The sequence below is a fragment of the Cyprinodon tularosa genome, unplaced genomic scaffold, assembly GCF_016077235.1.
Source record: "Cyprinodon tularosa strain WSP-4 unplaced genomic scaffold, ASM1607723v1 ctg323, whole genome shotgun sequence".
Lineage (NCBI taxonomy): Eukaryota > Metazoa > Chordata > Actinopteri > Cyprinodontiformes > Cyprinodontidae > Cyprinodon > Cyprinodon tularosa.
Genome location: NW_024039034.1, coordinates 206,252 through 226,589, shown reverse-complemented (window position 1 = coordinate 226,589; position 20,338 = coordinate 206,252). Strand labels below are relative to the sequence as shown.

The 20,338-nt window shown below is 36.9% G+C and overlaps 1 protein-coding gene across 2 annotated transcripts in view; it reads left to right on the top strand.

The window, feature by feature from the left end:
- nkain2 (sodium/potassium transporting ATPase interacting 2) overlaps window positions 1–20,338 on the top strand; it is a 134,660-nt gene that overhangs the window by 101,831 nt on the left and 12,491 nt on the right. For both annotated transcript variants that reach the window (XM_038293261.1, XM_038293260.1), the window contains one exon: window positions 13,359–13,419. In XM_038293261.1, coding sequence (XP_038149189.1) covers window positions 13,359–13,419 — 61 coding nt within the window. The remainder of the gene's footprint in view (window positions 1–13,358; window positions 13,420–20,338) is intronic.

Below are 20,338 nucleotides of genomic sequence, written 5' to 3'. Positions count from 1 at the left end.
TGAAGCATTCAGAGAATTGGATCATAAACACCGATCAGAAGAAGAATCTTAGCTGTTGCATATAAGTTTAAAGACACCAGATCAACCAACTTCCTATGACGATGCACCCTTTCCTTCAGTTTACTTGGTGTTGCCATAAACTGTGTGCCTTTTTTCGCAAGCATCAAAATCTACAACCAAATTTAGATGAAAGTGATTAGATGGGATCACTGATTGCAGCATTAGGGATGTGTCAGTGTGGTTCTTGCTGACAAAATATTTTAATCATGATTAATTCATTAGAAAGCAAAGTGTGGGGGGGGGACTCAGGAGAGATGTTATTTTGAGTAAGCTAGAGTTATCATCAACACATAAGCAGATTGAATTCAGTGCATGTGACACCACCAACACAGCACAATTTATCTGGAGGAGGAAAACGCTGCTGTAACGGACTCAATCACTGCAGATGAATGCATTTCCCATCACAGATTAATGTTTCCCACACAAAGCAAGAATATAGTAATCAACCAGAACAATAAAAACCTCAGCAGGTGAAGCAAACTCTATCGATAATCTTATTATACTGTGTGTCAGAAAGTGGGATCTATTAGGTAGCTCTCAAAGCTAAACTGAGATAGCTTGATTAAAACACTGCAACTCCTATCTGTGCAATAATTTCCAAAAAGTTGAAAGCTAAAAAGAAGATGTCTCATGATATAAGCCCTTTAAATGAGCAAAGACCAGCTTAATTATTCATCTAACATATTAATGCACATAATTTACTTATTTGAAGGTACTTTACAGTGTAAAAGCAAGTTGATTCATTAGGTGCAGCCACCAACGTTTTAGTTTAAGTTGAATAATATTTTATTATAGAGCCAAAACAGAAACTGCATTTGGACCCAGGCTTTTTTAACAAAAACTACTTACATGAATAAATGTGTCTCACAAAGGTTGTACTATACCTCTTGCAACATATTCTCATTATCAGTTCGTATGAAATTGTACGAAAAGTTATGCACACTATTTCGTACGTTTTGGACGTTTTTCCTCAAAAAAACCACATCAGTGCGCATGCGCTGGCAGACAGAAAAAAAAAGCAGATCCGCGGACGGACGTAAAACTGGGAAAAACAGTGCAATCATCACTTATTCATGTCTCTAACTACGCTGCTTGCTGTTTTATATCTTAGGGTTAGGGTTAGGGTCAGGGTTACGGCTAATTTAAATTTATATTCTAATTCGTGAATGGTGCGTCAGATGCGCATGCGCATGCGACGAAAAAAACGTCCAAAACCTACGAAATTACGGTGCATAACTTTTCGTGCGATTTCATACGAACTCATAATGAGAATACACTGCTTCTTGCTGAGGTGTAGTATTCTGTGCAGTAAACATTTTGAGAATTATTTTTTTCATTTTTGTTTTTGCAAATTGATTATTCACTATTTGTGGCAAGTTACAGATACATTTGGCTAACCCCAGATCTCTAAGCTAATGTTCTCCATTGAGTCTCCCTATAACAATATGTCCCCTTCAGTGGACATATTGGGATAGAAAATGTTCACCTTTAAAATTATATTGAACTGTTTATCAACTTTTTGTCATGTTCAAGAGCTGCCTTGCGAAAGTCTTCATTTTTTATTTTTTATTTTGTACAAGAATGTGAATCAAAAATTAGCATAAAGAAAAAACACATTGAAATGTATAATTAATAGTGGTTTTAACAACAAAAAAAATACCACCAGAACAATAGTAATGATGTTTTTTTAACCTTTATGTTTTTCAGTTCTCATGTTTATAACCAGTTATGACAAAAAATAACTTAATATATCTAGTGGAGGGAGAAGGCCATGGAAAATAAATGTACATCAGTTTTCTAGTACGCTGTATGGGTGTCATTACTTTTCTCTCTTAAGATGTATGTTTAAAATTTCATTGAGTTTCCTTGAGTTGTAGGTATTGAGTGTTGATTAGTAAGTAAGATTTATTTGATAGCATTAGGTGGAGTAACGCAGTTTTTGAATAATAGCATGAAATGTTGTGGCCAATTGATTTTAGAAATAAGCGTACTGGCTATATTAAATAACTACAGATTAAGAAACAGGAAATAGGGTTAAATTCATCAAGGATCTACATCACTTTATCATGCTGAGATATGGTGATTTTAATCAGAGTGAAGATATTGTGTAAATATGTACTGCACAGTCAGCTTTCTCTGTTGCAGCTGTTATGATGAAATGCTGCTTTCCCCTCTGCTGGAGGACAAATTGTGCCACTGGGTGAATGGCCTACAGATGCCCTTCTCTGGCATCTGTTTCTAAAGGTCTCATCTCATGATGTGAACCCTGAAGTTTTTTGGGCAGTGGTTATACAAAAGATTGTACTTCCGTACTGAACACCAGCTATTTGACATTCATCAAAATGCTCCCTTTTGCTGCTTTTGAAACTTCCAGGTGTTCTCAATGTCTCTGCCCTGTGAACATTTGGGACTTGATTATCTTTGGACAGAATGATGATTTAGTATTCTTTTTTTCTCTCCCCCTTAATGGAATAGCCTTGCCAGCTTATTGAAGATGTAGGGTAGCCTCACTACTAAATTATTTTTTTGTACATTTGAAATCCTTAAGGCTTCTTTATTAAAATATTGTTCACTAAGATGGGAATAGTTATATATTCTGTCAACATATCTTTGTAAACTACATCACAGCTCTTGTTGCAAGCTGTGAATGTAGTTGTTTATGTCTATAGTCTTGGTTCTGCAGTTCCTCAGTGCTGGTTCCTCGTCTCTCCTCGTCTTTCCCTGGTTTTCCATGTTTGTTTTCCTGATATCTCCATGGTTCTGGTTAGTTTGACATTTTAAGTTGGAGTTTTGAATTCCTGCCTCTGTTAAATGTGATCAATCTATTAAAACTGCAAGAACTCACCTCTGCCTCCCTGCCTTTATATTTGGGTCATCCAACCTCAACCAAAAAAAACTTTATTGGGTCCAGTTTGGCTAATATGTGTTAAATTGATTACGATATCTACTGAGAGAACAGAGAATAATCTCTTTATTTTTGCTTTTCCTTTGCATTTTGTCCTTTTCAACTTGATTTTTTTTTTTAAAGCATAGGAGGATTTAGGTATTCGGATAATACAGAGGAACCACGGTTAGACCATTACTTGACTTGCCACTCATTGTTCTGTAAGTAAAGTTAGCTGCTAATCCTTCATTCACACAGGCTCTTTTATCTTTACGTTCTCAGTTCCTTCGTAAATATAACCCATTCTAGTCCCTGCCCTTGCCCTACTTCTGTTGGGCAAAGGCATTTATCAAAAATACAAATCAAGTCTATTCAAGATTAATGACAGAGCAAAACGCTTCTATTAAAAAACAGATGAGCAGGACAGGAAGGCAGACAAGATAGGTGGCATGATCTTTGCGCTGATGACTGGCTTGATTGTTCATTCCATTCACCTGCCTAGCTCCACCCATTTTCCCATAACAGTTCATTGGTATCACCTGCTCCGGTTTCTATTTAACCTGCTGGATCCAAGTCATCAGTCCCTTTGGTGAGAGTTCTCTAGTTAGTTCTGATTGTCTGATTCTAACCTGTTCTGCCTAAGCACCTCTGAGCCTACCTGTTCCTGTTCTGATCTGTTTGCCTGACCTGTCTTTGGACTCTTGCTGGATTCTGCCTGTTGACCACCCTAGATCTACTTCAAAATCTGGCTCTGTCCTTGTCCTCTAGATAGTCCTGCCTTACTTCCTCTGCTTGGATCTGATCTCCTGTCAGTTCTGCTTTTTCAAGACTTCAGCGTCTAGAACTCTCTGGGCAGCATTCGTCGTGTCGCGTTGGCAGACATTTGGCTGGAATCCACCTCTTCCTCTGGGCACGGACTGAACTTTAAGACCAGAAGTTCCTGCCTGATACTCCCTAGCTGCCATCGCCAATCCATCGTTTTTAAGTAAACGCTTTTTGAGTAACCCTATTGTCTGTCTTGCCTTGAATACTGGGTCCTCTTTTCTGAGCTTTGACAAATGGATCCCATATATTTTAACAAGAGGTAATGTATGGACATATACCGTCTCAATCCAGTGTGAATGGCTGCATGGCATCTTTTGTTTAGAATGACGGACCTGACATGGATTGTAATCAGTGTGTCACCTTCCTATGGGTGTCCCCATTTTAATCTAAAAAGGTTGGTAGATGTTAGCATTCTAACTAAACTTGGCCATAATATTCATGCAGCATTTACCCTGCACAATTTCTTTGAGGTTTTAAAATTCCCATTTTTCATGATTTGTCATCTAGTTCCAGTTTGGATGTATTTTAACTGAGCAGGGATTGGGTGTTCTCATCCTTTTCAATCATTTTTCTTGTGTCTATTTCAGGACATATAAATAACTTGGATGGCTGTAACTGACTTTAGACAAATTATACACTGAACTTAATTATTCCAGACAAAACCAGAAAATACAATCAACTCTTGCTTCACCTACATTCTCAATTAAAAGTTAGTATTGGCAATCAGTTCCTTTTATGAGATTTGAAACGCTATGTATTGATTATCTTTAATTGTAGCCGAGTTCCGCTTAGTTTATTCTGTACCAGAAGGCACTGATACTGTTTGTTGTTCCAGAGTAGGAGAGATGCTGCATATATGAATGATACAGCAGACTGAAAACACTAAGCTGTCACTGTGGTTATTGTCAAGTTGTCTTTTTAAACTCAAGGACATATTTCTTTTCAGATCCATCTGATGAGCCATGAACCTATGTCTGCTCTTAAATTAAAGCACAGCTTTGCTTTTTTGATGTCTGTATTTTGAGACCTGATTGAGTCCCAGGTGAAACCCTCCACGTCAATAAAGCCGTTTTTTATTAATCTTTTTTGACAAGCATTAAAGAGCTAAAGAGAGTCTTGTTATTTCTCGCCAGGTAAGAGGTTCACCGTGGCCAATTTCATTCCATTTAATCTGTTCACTTAATTACCTTTAATGCAGACTAATCTGGCATTAATGCCAAATAGAAGCCATAGACTACATTTACCAAGAAGCTTTGGAGGAACCTCTTAAGGCTGAGCTTGATAGCTTGGCTGCAAATAACTGTGTGTAATACAGTCACAAATAGAGAAGGGTTTGCAAGACCTGAGGTTTTAACTGCTGTGACAGAAACATGTTTTACAAACACTCTCATTTCAGACATTGTACTTTAGTTCAGAACATTCTGCTCAAGCTCCGAACCTGTACTTCAGATTTTGGCCAAGGAAAGACAAGGATAGAGAAGCAAATATACTGCATGTTACAGTTTTTCATACCTGCCATTAACTGCGGCTAAGGCTGAAGCTGAAGCTGTGAGGTTCACTGACATCCTGTCGAATTACTGACTACGTTTGGCATACTTACCATGGCAACAAGCATCTACTCTGCTGTCATCTGCTAAGAGAAGCTAAAACATTTTAAAGAATTACTTCAGCTGGCCTTTTTTTCTCACATAAACATCTATAAAAACGATCTTTGCTGTGTTGCAAACTGCTGTGAGGTGAAATGGACACAGCAACAAGCTTTTGCTTGTCAGGCCAATCAGTGGGAGGATTCTGTCAGAGCTCAGGTTGAAGTAGAGATATTTCTGTTTTTCACCAGTCAAACTAAGCAGTCTTCAGTTTGTATTAAGAAACTAGAGAGAAAAAAGCCTGAAAAGAGGAGATTCCTTGAATTCAGGCCCATATGAACGCAGCCCTGCATTAGAAAGCAAAGCAAAAGGCTAATCAAGATGCTAAAACTTATATTTTTTTAACTTAGGTACAGACTACTACACATGTATTTTTTCCTCTTTAATATTGCCAAATTTTCTCATATTATAGCTACAAACCTAGATTTTACTGTATTGGGTTTATTGGGCCCCAGAGGCACATAACTAGAACATGAAAGGAGTATTATATGAATATATAAACTAATAAAACATTATCCCAAGCTTTACCTAATTTGTCATTTGAAAATATAAACAGTTCTGCAAAACTGCAGAATCTGCCAAAGTTCAACTGACAGTGTTAATAAAAGTGTTATTTGAAAATGTTACTAGTTTTAGTTCCTAGTTTATTCTCTTTGAAGGTAACCAAGTTAGTTACTCATTAACTACACAACAATGTAACTAGTTACTAGGAAAAGTAACTGTGCACATACTTAAATGCACATACTAAATCAGCTATCAACAAATCTAGATTACTGTTATCTGAACTTAAACTGGCAGGTCAACTATTAAATATAAAATATTTAATATTCATCAAATAATTAAATCAAAACAGCCAAAACATTGCTTACTAATCTACAGCCTTTTGGGTTTCTGTGGGTTTCTCTCTTAGCTCTTTCTCTCCATCCCTCAATAACAGGAACCAGCCCTTTCGGGCTGCAGAGATTGCATGCTTATGAGGAGTCACTTCAGTTTATTGAATGGTAGTACCATTCCCTGTTAGACCGCAACCAATGTATTGGAGTTCCCGGTGTGAGAGAAGTAATTCATTAGGTTACTCCATTAATGAGAAACTGACACAGTTACTGATGTTGTGAATATGTAATGGTGTTAGTTTGTGTGGAGGAGCTGCAGGATCTACAGCTCTGATGAGAGATTATGTCGACAGGACAACTTTTTTTTTTTTTTAAATCTGTCGTCTATATAAGTGATAAAAGTTTTTGGTTTGTTACCAGAGGAGCTCTCCTCATACCAATTCTGAAATTCTGTAAACTATGATATTCTTTTTTATTTTACAATTATATCCTAATTTGCTTTGGTCAGTCGCTTAAAAATGGCAATAAAAATATGATGACGTTTATTTTTATAAAGTAAAAAAGAAGATTTGGGGGTAGTAAAACTTTTACAAGGACTTTTAGCGGCTACCTTACAGATAGTTAGCACCTGCTGAAACAGGTTAAATCACAGACAGTGATTCAATAGAGGTTCATTCTCAAGGAATAAAAGTCGTAAAGTATTTTACTTAGTGATACAGTAATGTGATATGTTTAAGCTGTATAAGTCTAATGTTTAAAATATGTTACTGCCTAAATCATATGAGTGGAAATGCCAAAGGCTTGATATTCTTTTGAAAGATGATTAGAAGGCAACTCATTTTCAGTTTTTTGTGTCAGTTTCAGTGCAGTCACTTTAAGATAAGCTCAGTAAAAAAGCTTGAGATGAAAGCAGTTTAATGAGTTGATTTGTATCTGTTCATTTAAATAATATCACTGTAATTGATTAAGTAATGAATTCGTCCTGCCAACTTTTCTTGAGTAAACGTCCCAAAACTTACAAAAACATTTTTTTTTACATATTTTCTTGTTTTAATGGATGTTTTTATAGTGACAGGAAGCAGTCCTGTAGAGGTGAATATAGTTTATTAATTCCTTCTCACAATGTATATGATTACCGGTACTGCTATACCTGTAAAGTATGCCAGCAGATCCTGGATAGGCAGCTAAAAGCCACCTAGATCGATATCCAAAGACATTCTGGGCTAAGAAAGAAGATCTATCAGTCTGGTATTTGTTACAAAACCATTTTTTAAGCTTTGGGATTCCAGTAAACCACAGAGCCATTATCCAAAAACATTGAAAAAACATGAAACAGTGGTGAACCTTAGGGCTGTCTGGAAGATCAAAATTACCCCAAGAGGTCACAAAGACTCCACAAAACATTTGCAGACCCAACTTACCTCAGTTCAGGTCAGTTTTTATGGTTACACTGAAAGGAAGAGAGATTGGGCAAAAATAACCTGGATAGCAGAGTTCCACTTACTAAACAACTGGTATACATTATATTCATCTTCCCACACTTATTCAATCAGGGTCACTGCCTATCTCTGACAATCTATGGGGGAGAGCCAGAGTACACCCTGAAAAGTTTGTCTGTCTGTCACAGGGCAACAAAGACACATGCACAGATATAAATTAACATGCACACACACTCACACCTTAGGACATTTTAGAAATGCCAGTAAAACTGGAGTATCAAGAATCCCCGGAGAGATAATATGTCACCCAACCGGGACCGATGGACCCAGAATTCAGGCGAGTCAGGCAATGGGAAGTTTCAAAACATTTCGCCCAATCACTGACACTCTGGAGGGAGAAACACAGGTAAGTGACCACGATCATCTGACTGGAGATGATTATCCGAGTGAGTCACTGCAATCCAGGATTGCTAAACGAGCTGCGGAGTAAGGAGCTGCCCAGAGTGCCCCCGACCCAGAGAGCAGGCAGGAATCTGATTCAGGTCAAGCATACATATCAGACAAGAACAGTTCTGGAATCCAGGAGACCGTAGCCCGGTCAGGGGTTCCGATCCATATGGTAACAGACAGATTCAGGGTTCCAGGAATCCACAGCGCACAAGGACAGGTTCAGAGTTCCATGCGTCAACCAACGAGCTCAGACAGAAACTCACAGATGCAGAAACGCAGACTCAATGGTTAAGAGTAGGGATGCACGATATAATCGGCCCCCTATCGGTATCGGCCTGTATCGGCCTTAAAACTGAATATCAGACATCGGCCACCCCACCGATATTTCTGATATTCTTTGTTTCTAAAGTCTAAAAAAAATATAAAAATACTACTACTTCTTCCTCAAAAACTTCTTTTTTACAGACTTAAAGACTTCTAAAGACGAGGGAAAAAATATTGATACATTAAAATATCACAATATCTTCATATGCTGATATATTGCCATTTAAAAACACCATATCAATCTCTTTTACTAATGAAATATTGCTATATGTCATGGTTATGCTACGAAATCCCCCGAAAATTCACGAAATTTTGCCATATTTTTATATGTTGATATATTGACGCGGTATCAATCTATTTTACTAACAAAATGTGTCAAGAATTTGCAAAATATCACTAGAGTTTGTAACAGAACGATGAAATTTCACGAGATTTTGAAAGTAAAATAGATCAATACCGCGTTTTTAAAAATCAATTTGGTATCAGCATATGAAAATATATTTGAGTATATTATTTTTTAAAGTGTCAGAAATGGATAACAAAACTGCTATTTTCAATGACTACTTATTTTCGACCAGCTTTAACATCGGTATCGGTATCGATTATCGGCTACATGAGTTTTAAAATATCGGCATATCGGATATCGGTCAAAATCCCAATATCGTGCATCCCTAGTTGAGAGACAAGACATTGCCTCAAGTTGAAGCAAACTACAGTACCATAGCAGAATAATGATCAATGACACTACACCTCTGAATGAAAAAATACTTTAGAGTGGCCATGTCAATGTTCTGACCCAAATCCTATTGAGATGCAGTGGCATGACCTTGGCATCTAAGGCCATTCATGCTGAAAACCCCTTAATGTGGCAGAATTACAGTAACTGTGTAAAGATGAATGGGCTACAATCCCTCTACAGAGCTGTGAAAGACTCATTGCAGGTTATCACAAATGCTTATAGTTGTTGGTGCTAAGGGTATCCCTATATTATATTCTGTAAAATAGAAAGTAAACCAGTTTTCCTCATTTTCTTAAACTTTTTCAGTGTACAAAAAAAAAGCCTGTGCATCTTTGTTAAAGTATGTGCAACTATAGTTAAACGTTTTCAGTGCTATACATTAACTCCTTTATATGAGGCTGTTTTTACACACAGCTTAGTGGCCGTTCAATACAGGGAATTCATCTTAGTTCATATTTATTGGTCTATTTCTCAATGCTTTGTTTCACAGATAGATTGAGGCATTCAGAGTTGATCATATGTATAACTTTTTTCCATGTCTAGTACAGGTTCAGCATATACAGTTTGCCATCCATTAGTCCCCATTGTTTTCCTGACTAAATTCTACGTTAACTCTAGATAATTGTCAATTGCCTCCATGTAAGTGTAGGCAATTAGAAGGGATCTTGAATCACATTGTCACCTCATCTTGGCTAAAACCTTTATTTACTGCTTGTATGGAGATATTAAGTAGAAATCTATTTTTAAGAGCAGAGCTGACACAAATGTGGGAAATAAGCTGTCTTAACTTATAGCTTTATGTATTGCCAACCTACAGAACATAATAATGATATGTTGCAATTGTATGCATTTATCTAATTGAACATTTTATCAAATAACCATTTCACTCTCATGGGTTGTTCCGTAAACCTGCTCCAAACTGTTTCAGAAATTTATCTTGAAGATTTTGGAATGAGGTCAAATAAGCTTTTAAGCTAATTCAGAGCAACTGGACTGTCTTCAACGCAATGCACAATACAATTAATAAAACATTATTTTGGCAAAATTATATTTTAAAGACTGACTTTTTCTAAACAAAAATGAATAACCATTCAGACAACTGATTCTTAACATTATGTGATTAATTGTATTGGAATATCAAAAGCAAAATGTTTTTCTAGGTGGCTTTTAGCTGCTTTGGCCGAAGAGCTAATATCTAGCACACACAAGGAAACTCATTTTAAAGAGACTGGTCCTCTTTTGCAGGTAAAGATAATGAGTGGATCAGAAAACACGAACATTATTAACCTGCATCCATCTGCAGCATTACATAGTCAGCTCTAGCCCCCATAGGGTAGTTGGCTAGATAAAAATGTCCTGTTGATGGGAGGGGAGAATGGGCAGAGTTTCAGAAATTATAGAAACACAGTAGCTGTAATTTTAACCTGTTGTAACCCGTAAGAAGGTGTATACAAAAACATCTCTGAATGCACAACATCTTATCAAGTCTTGTAGATAATAGAGCTAAAACAGCAGAAGGCCACCCCAGCTGCCATGTCAGCTTAGAACAGGAATTTAAGGCTTCAAACTAAAATGGACAACAGACAGAAAGTTGATTACTGGGTCTAATGAGTCTTGATTTTCAGATGGAGTCCTTAAAGGTTAAGTTATTGTAAACAATATGACTGTAGGGGCTAAGCCGACGCTTTAAGCAACCAGAGTGTTTTTAAACCGGAATATTATGATTGTCACGCATTTGCCGGGGAAAATGGTAAGCAGAAATTGTCCAGACGCTGTGCTTGCAGTTAAAAGCAGATTTATTTCCATTTTTGCTAGCTTATAAAAAAAAATGACATAAACGGCCAGCTGTGGATTAACAGCATTTCCCGGCCAAGCGGTAAAAAAAAACAACTATTTGCCTTTTCCGGTGAAATACACACATCATTTCTTTTCTTATATAGACTTTGCACATATTAGCTTTTGCAATGATTATATTCATACAGAACAATTTAAGATTTTGCAAAGCAGGACAAAGTATAGCGAATCTTTCTACCCCAACATTTTATAGTTTTACTGATTTGTTTAAGACATTTTATTTAGAGTATTTAATGTAGTTCGTATACAGCTATGTATGTAAACTTTCCATAGCACTTTAAAAACCTTGCAGGCTGTGTGAGGAACATAGTTCAAATAAAAACTACAAGCATACTCCTGCAACATTTAAAAGATAAGCCATGAATACCACAAGTCTCCGCGCATATTGTCGCATCTTAGCCATCACATTTGATTTGCCCTGCTTTGTTGGGAGATAGAATCTGATTTATTGTAAACAGGATATTATGTTTACATGTAGCAGCAACTCTTGGGTTGGTGGGATATTAACAGGATATTGATGTGGAGAGAAAATGTGCTTTGCGGAGGTCTAACGGTGGTTCTGTATCGCAGGGTGAGCACCACTCTCTGTGTCATGTTCAGTCACGCTAACAAAACTGCACCCCAAAGTCATTTTCAGAGGCAATGAGCCTGTAGGTAACAGAGCAGGTTCCAGAACCACTCTAACTCTAGGTACCTCCCCAAACTCTTTATGATCTCTTAAACAACATTATAACTTTGTAATGGTAAAAGTCTCCTTCATATGGATGCCAATAAAGAAGGAAATGCTTCCGGGGGGATTGGCTGCCCACAGTAGAGACTGCCTGTGGGGTTGATGTCATCTTAATCTTTCAAATTATAAATGTCAGCCAAAAGCAGTGAAAACTGAGATGCTGTAGCCCGAAAAGCTTATCTTTATCTTCGATCAGTGGTCATATCTGCTATATAAAGCCCATTAATTTTGTTTTTTTTCTCTCATTGATCCCTCATGTTGATAATGCTTGCTTGTTGTCTGAAACAGAGCTGGGAAAGATTAAGAAAAAGACAAACGTTGGAAAGTCGAGAGAGTATGAGAATGAAGAGAGAAGCAGGAATGCTCTGAGAAACGGGGGGGTGTGGGAGCTGAACATTATTTAGACTAAATGAGGTCAAGACCTTGAGATATACGCTGAATCCCTAATGCAGCTTCCCACAATCATGGCCTTGCAGAGTGTTTAATGTGAACACATGTGGATGTGCTGGCATTCTTCCACACAGTCGATAGAAAACCAGCCAGGTCAATGTTATTTCCCCCCCATTACTTAAAGGCTGATTTGAGTTCTAAAGCCTCTTTATTTCAAGTAGTAATGCCTCAAACAGACCCCAGATGTGCACTTCTGTCACCCCCTGCCTGCATCTTCAGCTCTGCAAACAGTTTTTCTCCCTTCTGCTCCTTCAAAAGACGCCCAAGGGTAATAAGGTCACTAAAATTCCGACCCTATAGGGCTGCACCTTCCTGCATATTTTGCCTCAGTCGGCCACTTGCTATCAGTTGCCATGGAAACAGACAGCCAATGAGAGTCCAGGGGGCTAAGGTGCTCTTGCTAATTTGGATCGCTACATCATGTTAAATATCGCATGCAAGCAGAGGTACATAATTAAGGTCCCCTAATTTTTGTAAGAACATAATAAATCTTCAGTTTTGTCTTGTGTAACAAATGTTATTGAGTTATCTATAATCTGTAGTTATCTGTTATCTGTAAGGTTTTCCTGTGAATGGTAGAAAGAACAGCAGCGCTCTAAACCTCAGCTTAGAAATACCAATTAAACTACTCTGATTTTTATCCTCTACATCCAATTTAAGTGAAATAAGCACCATCTGCATGTGGAGGTTGTTTGAATACTGTGTCTAATACGTTGGAATTTGTGAATGTATATGTAAGCACTTTCTCTATACAGCTCCAGCATTAAAATTAAGAATAACCTTGTGGTTGTTATTGAAGATGTAATTGAGTGTGTGTGTGTGTGTGTGTGTGTGTGTGTGTGTGTGTGTGTGTGTGTGTGTGTGTGTGTGTGTGTGTGTGTGTGTGTGTGTGTGTGTGTGTGTGTGTGTGTGTGTGTGTGTGTGTGTGTGTGTGTGTGTGAGGAAGGGAAATACAAGGGCTCTATTTTGGAACTGCTCTGCTCCACTTACATCAGCACCTGTTTGCCCTGTCTGTTCCAACTATTGCAGTTGTCTAAGCTTTGTGGCTTTTTCTCACTCTTTTTTTGGTGTTGACTAAAAAAAATAATCATTTGTTTTTGTTTATTTTCTTTCTTTGTCTGCAGTTGGTGGGGTTTATCTACGCCTGTTATGTGGTGAAGCTCATTTCTGAAGAAGAAGATAGTTGTAAGTACCTTCACTCACATGCATTCAAAGACAATGTTAAGAAGTAAACAGAATGAGGTGGTTGGGTTCCATCTTGTCTCAGTATTAAATGCTAATTGATTGATGCTTAGGGAACTCAGAAACTGTCTCCCCTGGCAGATCCAGCCAGGAGAAAACTGCCCCTGATAATGCAGCTTCTTGGATATTTGGTGCAATCAGTCATCCAACGGTGTTAAAGTGGCGATTCACAAAGGAGCAAAAAGGGACTTGTGGAGGAGAAAACTGTAGTTTCCTTACACAGACAGACAGAAGCACAAGGGATGTAAATTAAGTTAATGATGGCACATTTCCAATCAGCTTGCTCACCTAAATGGATTTTTCTGTCATGCACAGTTACATAAATTACATCTGGGTTCCTGCAACCAAAAGTAGGAAACATAATGCATTATAAGTGATCACAAAGGCATATTTGTATAACCTCATAACATCATGACTGCATACCTAATAGTGAGCCGATCCCTCCTAAAACAAGACTTCTTGGACCCCTTCGTGTGCTCTGGTGTCTTGCACAAGGCATTAAGCAGCAGATCCTTTAAGTTGTGTAAGTTACAAAGTTAGTCCAAAACATCACAAAGGCTGTGTTTTTCATACCACCCATGAGCTATTTTTAACCTTGTGGCCGAACTTCTTAAAGAATCCACTCTCATAATGTGTAGGATCCGCATGGATGGCAGGATCCAAGGTTTCTCTGCAGAACATAACACTGCCACTACAGGGTTACTCTTTTCCCATAGTTCAAGTGGCAAGCACTCCAGGAAGCCATCTATGTGATTTAAAATAAGGCAAGATCAGTGATCACATGTCAAATAGTCACGTTGAGACAGGAAATTTAATGTTATCATCTTTAACTAATTTTTTTATGATATTTAATGTAACATTTAGATTAAGGTGAACTTGGTATGTTTCGGTTTTTATATTTTTCAGTGTGGCATTGATAAAATGTAAAATCTTTTTGCTATATAGCCTAATACACATCCTACATTTATTTATAAAGCACTTAAAAAATAGGTGATCTAAATGGGGGATGAAAATAAAAATAATAAAAAGAGAAAAGCATTGATTGTATAAGCAATAAAAAGTAAAGAAACAAATCCTGCACTGCAAAAATTATCTAGAAATAAGTAAACATTTCTTAAAGTAGTGTATTTACCCTTAATTTTAGTAAGTTAATGAGATGATTAGCCAATAGGATAAGTATTTTTACTCTTAAAATGCGATAATTAGATAATATGCACTTGTAATAAGACAATACAGTTGCTTTTTCTTATTTTAAATGTAAATTTTCTTGTTCCATTGGCAAAGTGTACCACTTACACCCTCAATTCAAGACAAAATGCACTTTTTTTTTTTTTGCAGTGTGGCCTAATGGTGCTCTCTGGAATTGAAAACCCGTTTTAAACAATACTCTTAAAAAAAGACTTAAAAATCAATGTAAAAGATAGTAAAATGGCTTTGAAAGCTGTTTGACGTAAAGGTCTGCCAGGCCATTGAGACATTCATAAACTAAATCTAAAAACCTGAAAGAAACAGAAATCCAAGGGAGGGAATACAAAATTGGGGTGATGCGTTCATGTCATCTTGACCCTGTTAGCAGATGAGCAGTTGAATTCTGAACCAACAACAGCAAAGAAGAGATTGGTCAGTCCCACCATAGAGGTAGCTTGAGTAGTCTAGCCTGAAGTATTAAAAGCATGAATAACCTTCTCAACCCAAGATTCCTGGCAAACACACAGCAGAAGAGCTTAGTAGCCCAAAAGCATCACTGCATCCTATCGCAATGCTGGATTTACTGAATAAAATGACCTCCGTCTTTTCATCATTTAGATAAATTCAGCTCCATCCATGGTCTCATGACCATCAAACATTTTAACAGCGGATTTGCAGACTGAGATTCACTGGATTTTAAATTAAAAAAATAAACCTGAATTTCATTAATATCAAAATGGTTAAGTTTTATTTCTGGAAAAGCAAGAATACAATAAGACTTTAAATGGAGCCTTGAGGTACCCCGTATTTAAGAGGCAAAGCAGTGGACAAGAGCAATGAAATAGGATCAGCCATTACTCCATTTAATTCATACACGTCCGGATGCTGTACATGTCCATGTCTTTAAGTTAAACGTGATAAAATAAGATTTATCAATGTATTTTTTTAGTTCAGATAAGATATTCATGAATACTTAAGTTTAATTTGAACAGTTTTTTTATTTTATTTTAAATGTATTTAGAGTATCTTTAACGACTGCCTTGTCAGCGTTGATATGCCTCTCTCCTACGGCTGGGTCATATCATTACCAAATACCCAGATGACATCATCTAACAACTTCTTGCAACTTATTGCTGAAGAGATAGCGACATTTCAGAGACCTGCCAAGCCAATGATCAATCAATTCTAACAGATATAGATGAGTAGGTAAGTTATTGAAATGATCAGACATTTTATAGTGGAGATTTGGAACTGTCACTCCTAGCAACTTTAAGAAAATATGCAAAGAAACAATAAGATCTAAGCATAAGGGCTTCTTAAAGGGAGTTAATATGTCTTATAATATAACAAATCTATTAATTACACTATTTTGTGAATATTATAACAATTGGTTCATTGAGTTTTCATGTATTCAAAGAGAATTTGACCATTTGGGCCCAATACAGTAACTCCTGATAATAAATAAAAGGTGTTATTGGTTTATAAATTGAGCCTAAAATAGCTTTCTCAGCCAGCATATGAAACAACAGTTTAACTGAAACTCTGTGGTTATGACTGATGCTATAAGCTGAAAGGTTGCCTTGTTTTATAGCATATTAGCTTTGTCACTGTACTTGGTAAACCCTTTCATAAGAGGTACCACAATTTTTAAAAACTGAAAGTAACAAACCTTTTTTGTTTGATTTTACAAACAATCAAAGACTAAACTAAGTGCTCTTTGTGCCACCTTAACAACAATACGCTTTTTGTTTCTCTACATAGTGTCCAAATTAAGGTGAAAACCCTCAGAATAATTCAAGATTTGTTTCACGAAAACATTCTTCCAGTAAGGATAATTTTTGTGGGAGAATTTTGAAAGGATGATAAATTTTACATTAGATCACGATACATAAAATTAGACGCAGCACTGTTCCTTTTTTAAAGTCTAGAAGATATTGCGCGCCTTAACACCAAGGTTTCCAAATTAGAATATTTTTCCTTTCAAACATGCTTTCCACCCACTTAAATTTAACAGCAGATAAAATAAAATGTGTTGTTTATTTCTGCAAATCTTGACAATCAAACCCTACTGGCAAAAAAACATTGAATCTAATGGATGTTTTCTAAATAAAAAATAAAGGTGTAGGGAGTTTATTGCCAAACAGCAAGCTTTTTCCTAATGTGTGAGGGTACAGGACATTTTAAACAGATGTGACATCTACAGTAACTGCATTAGTGGCTCACAACTATGAATTATCCCTGATTCCTGGAAAGGGTAGGTCACAATCAAACAGCACATTACAATCTGAGTTCTTCTTTTTAGACAGGTGACCTTTTTTTCAACAGTTCTGCTGAAGGATCCAAAACCTTTGTCTCATAACTTGTTTTCCGACACTTTTTGCTCTAAAATGTCGAAAGTCTTTTGATGTAATTATCCCAGTCAGTGAATCTGGAGGCAGAAAGTTCAACTGAGGCTTTTTCCTTGTGATGTAAGTAGCAGTATGACTCGATCTTTGGTGTGCACAATTTAGCTACGTGGTTGAATGCCAGAAAAGTTAGTTAACAGGTCAGTAAATAAACAAAGTCGATCCAAATTCTTACATCAGAGTGTTCTGTTTCTCAAATGGATTTGAGCATCAAAACCTCTTCAAATGTCAGCTGTTGGCTCAACCATTTCATTATGGCTGCAAATCTAAAACTTGGCAGATTAGTCAGTTACTAAGTACCCCTTCTAATGGTGCTTAATAAATGTTCATGTGTGGCAAAGTAAGAGCTTTGAGTGGTTTTAGATCTAATAGATTGCCCCCTCTTTTCCTTGTAAATCAGCTTTACTTTCCTCGTCATTCTTAAACAAGGTAGATGGTTTAAACAGATACACAGGTGTTTTTTTTAACAAATGTCAGAAGGGAAACTTTTAAAGTAACAGGCAGAAAGAGGTGCTGTCTCTCCCTATTCAAGGGAGTGGTAGCCTAGTGGTTAGAGCTGTGCATTTGTGCTCTAAGAAGGTAGCAGTTACCCAGTTCAGTACCCACAGCCTGCACTCTGGGTCCTTGAGCAAGACCCTTAACCCCCCAACTGCTCCCTAGGCGTGGCAGCCCACTGCTCCTTAAGGGGATGGATTAAGATGCAGAAGTGAATTTCTCCATTGTGAGATCAGTAATATTCAGTTATTATTATCATCTAACATGTTGAACCATTTTAAGTGAAAGAGGAGAAGTGAAAATGATAACCGCTTCATTGTACATGTACAGCAATATAGCATATGCAATTTATTAGGGGTTAGGGCAGAGCCAGTTGCCTCCAGTTTGTTTTTTTATTAGCAATAGCTCCATTTAAAACAGTTAAAAAGGGGTAAAATGACTCAATACTTAGTGTCAGTTCTTTTATTTTTCTATTTAGAATGTAATGTGTATATGTCTGCATTAACATGAATGATCCCATTAACCTGAGGCCATCATTTCCTTTATTCAGTTAAAGTTGGTGGTGCTGCTCTTCCGCTAGATCAATACCCGTCCATGTCTTATTCAACACCGGGCAGAGGATGCTGTTTGCCAGCGTATAAATATTGATAGGTAATGCATGCAGATGGGATGAGCGGGAATGGATTGGTGTGGAGAGGTGTAGAAAGCAGACGGGTTTTTCCCTCCATGCTTATTGCTGATTCGGCGCTGAGAACGATGGGATGAAATTATTTCTGTCCCTTTAAAGGGAAAATAAAAACTAAAGGTCAGTGCTGAAAGGCTCTTTATGAACCCAGACTTGCTTAATGAGGTTGCAGGAATATTTTACACTGTCATATTGTTAAAGTTAGAAAAACAGTTGCAATTTATCACTGTTACCATCCCATTTTATTAGTGAGTAATTGAATTTCAGTGGGAGTTTTGAGATAAAGGTTTTGTAACCCTGGATTTTAATAAGCTAGTTGATGGCAATATACCAAAAATGCCACATTAGCTTTTGTCTACATGTCTAAATAATTCATATCTAACAGTTGTTGTGTTTGGCCTTTCCTTAATTGTTATGTTTTGCCCCCTAGCTATCAGTCCCACATATCTGCTTGTTTTGCATCCCTAAAGAGAATCTTTTACAGCCCAAAATCAACCGCTGATAAGACCGTTTGAGGGAAGTGTCTGAATTAATATGAACATTTCACTGTTTAGTGGTTTGGAAGTAAGGCTGTTTAAAATTTGCATCTATTTAAATTCAGTGTTGGCTAAAAAACTTGAAATAATGATCAATATCAATTTTATCTTATTGCAGTCTGCAATCAAGTAGTAAAGTATTTCTATATCCATCAAGTTTCTACTTCCAGGTGTCAATCATAACTGATACACATTTCTGAGGTCTGCAGGCCAGTTATTGGTCGCTGCTTCTTAAAGAAAGTTAAGTAAACATATTATAGCATCATAAAATCGTATTTTCAATAGCCTTGGTTTTGCAGAATCTCATATAATGCAGCTTTATGATTAGATTGTCTTCGAATGATATGTTTTTGGATCCTGTATTGTAACAATGGGCAGTTTAGGACATCAAAAACCTCCTAATTGATCATCATTGATGCTGAAATAAATTGTAATTAAGGCTTAGTAAGAATTAAAAAGTATCACAATCATCACTTGCTTGTAACACATAAATTTCTCCAGAATGATTTTGATATCCGTGGTAATCTCCTTGTTGCTGAGCCTGAAGTCTTGCACGGCTGGTGGAATGCAGCTGGTGAAAAAGCGCCGTGATAATGTGGTGTGGAAGAATAAACACTAATCAGCAGGCTTTGTGGGTAAATGTGCCTTGGGTGAAGAAGCTAATACTCACTAAGGACAGATGAAGGCTTTAATTTGCTGAGAAAGTTAATTACTCTGATAATTATTGTATGTCTGTGTATGGATGTGTGCAGGTAAAAGTGTGCAATACTATTCATTACAGCAAGTCCTATCGCTCCTCTGAAGATTTCTATCAAACACAGAAGTAAACAAAACAGCACAGGTAATTAAGGTTATATTCAAAACATCAGTCTGTGAACAGAGTAATATAGAACACTTTGGTGTTAAGAAAACACAGAAAATTTAATGAGGATAGCTATTTTATTTTATTTTTTTAATGGAAATCTTAATCTTTTTGCAGCTCCCATCCAATTTTCTCAGATTCTAGGGAGAATGGGGCAATCCAGACCCATATGAATAGCTTATCTGAAGCTTAAATTGGGTCTTAAAAGATTGACAGGCAGCGCACTGACAGGTTTAGAGGCTCCATTTCCTCTAATGTTTAGAGGATGAAACTCTGCAGACAATTTGACTGCAGTATGAATCAGCAGGAAAGTCTTACCCTGTACACCCAAGCTTCTCCAGAAAAACAAGGAATTAAGCAAGGTTAAAGGATTCGCATCATTCAACAGGTCAGTCTCAATTAGCTCCAGCTATAGATGTTAAAATAGGGATAAAGTTAACCTGAATGTTGCTGTTGTGCAAGACAATGAAATCAAGTTTACAAATGAAAAATAACACTTAAACAAGTAAAAACACATTACACAACACATTACACAATACTATTAGGTATTAAAGTTGGAAACTCAAGTTATGAAGTGTTTAATTGATAATGAATCTCTGACAAACACTTACAGTATATATAGATATGCGTAGTTTTTCCTCATATGATGGTTTGTTAACGCAAAATAGTTAAATGGTGATTTTCTTTTTGA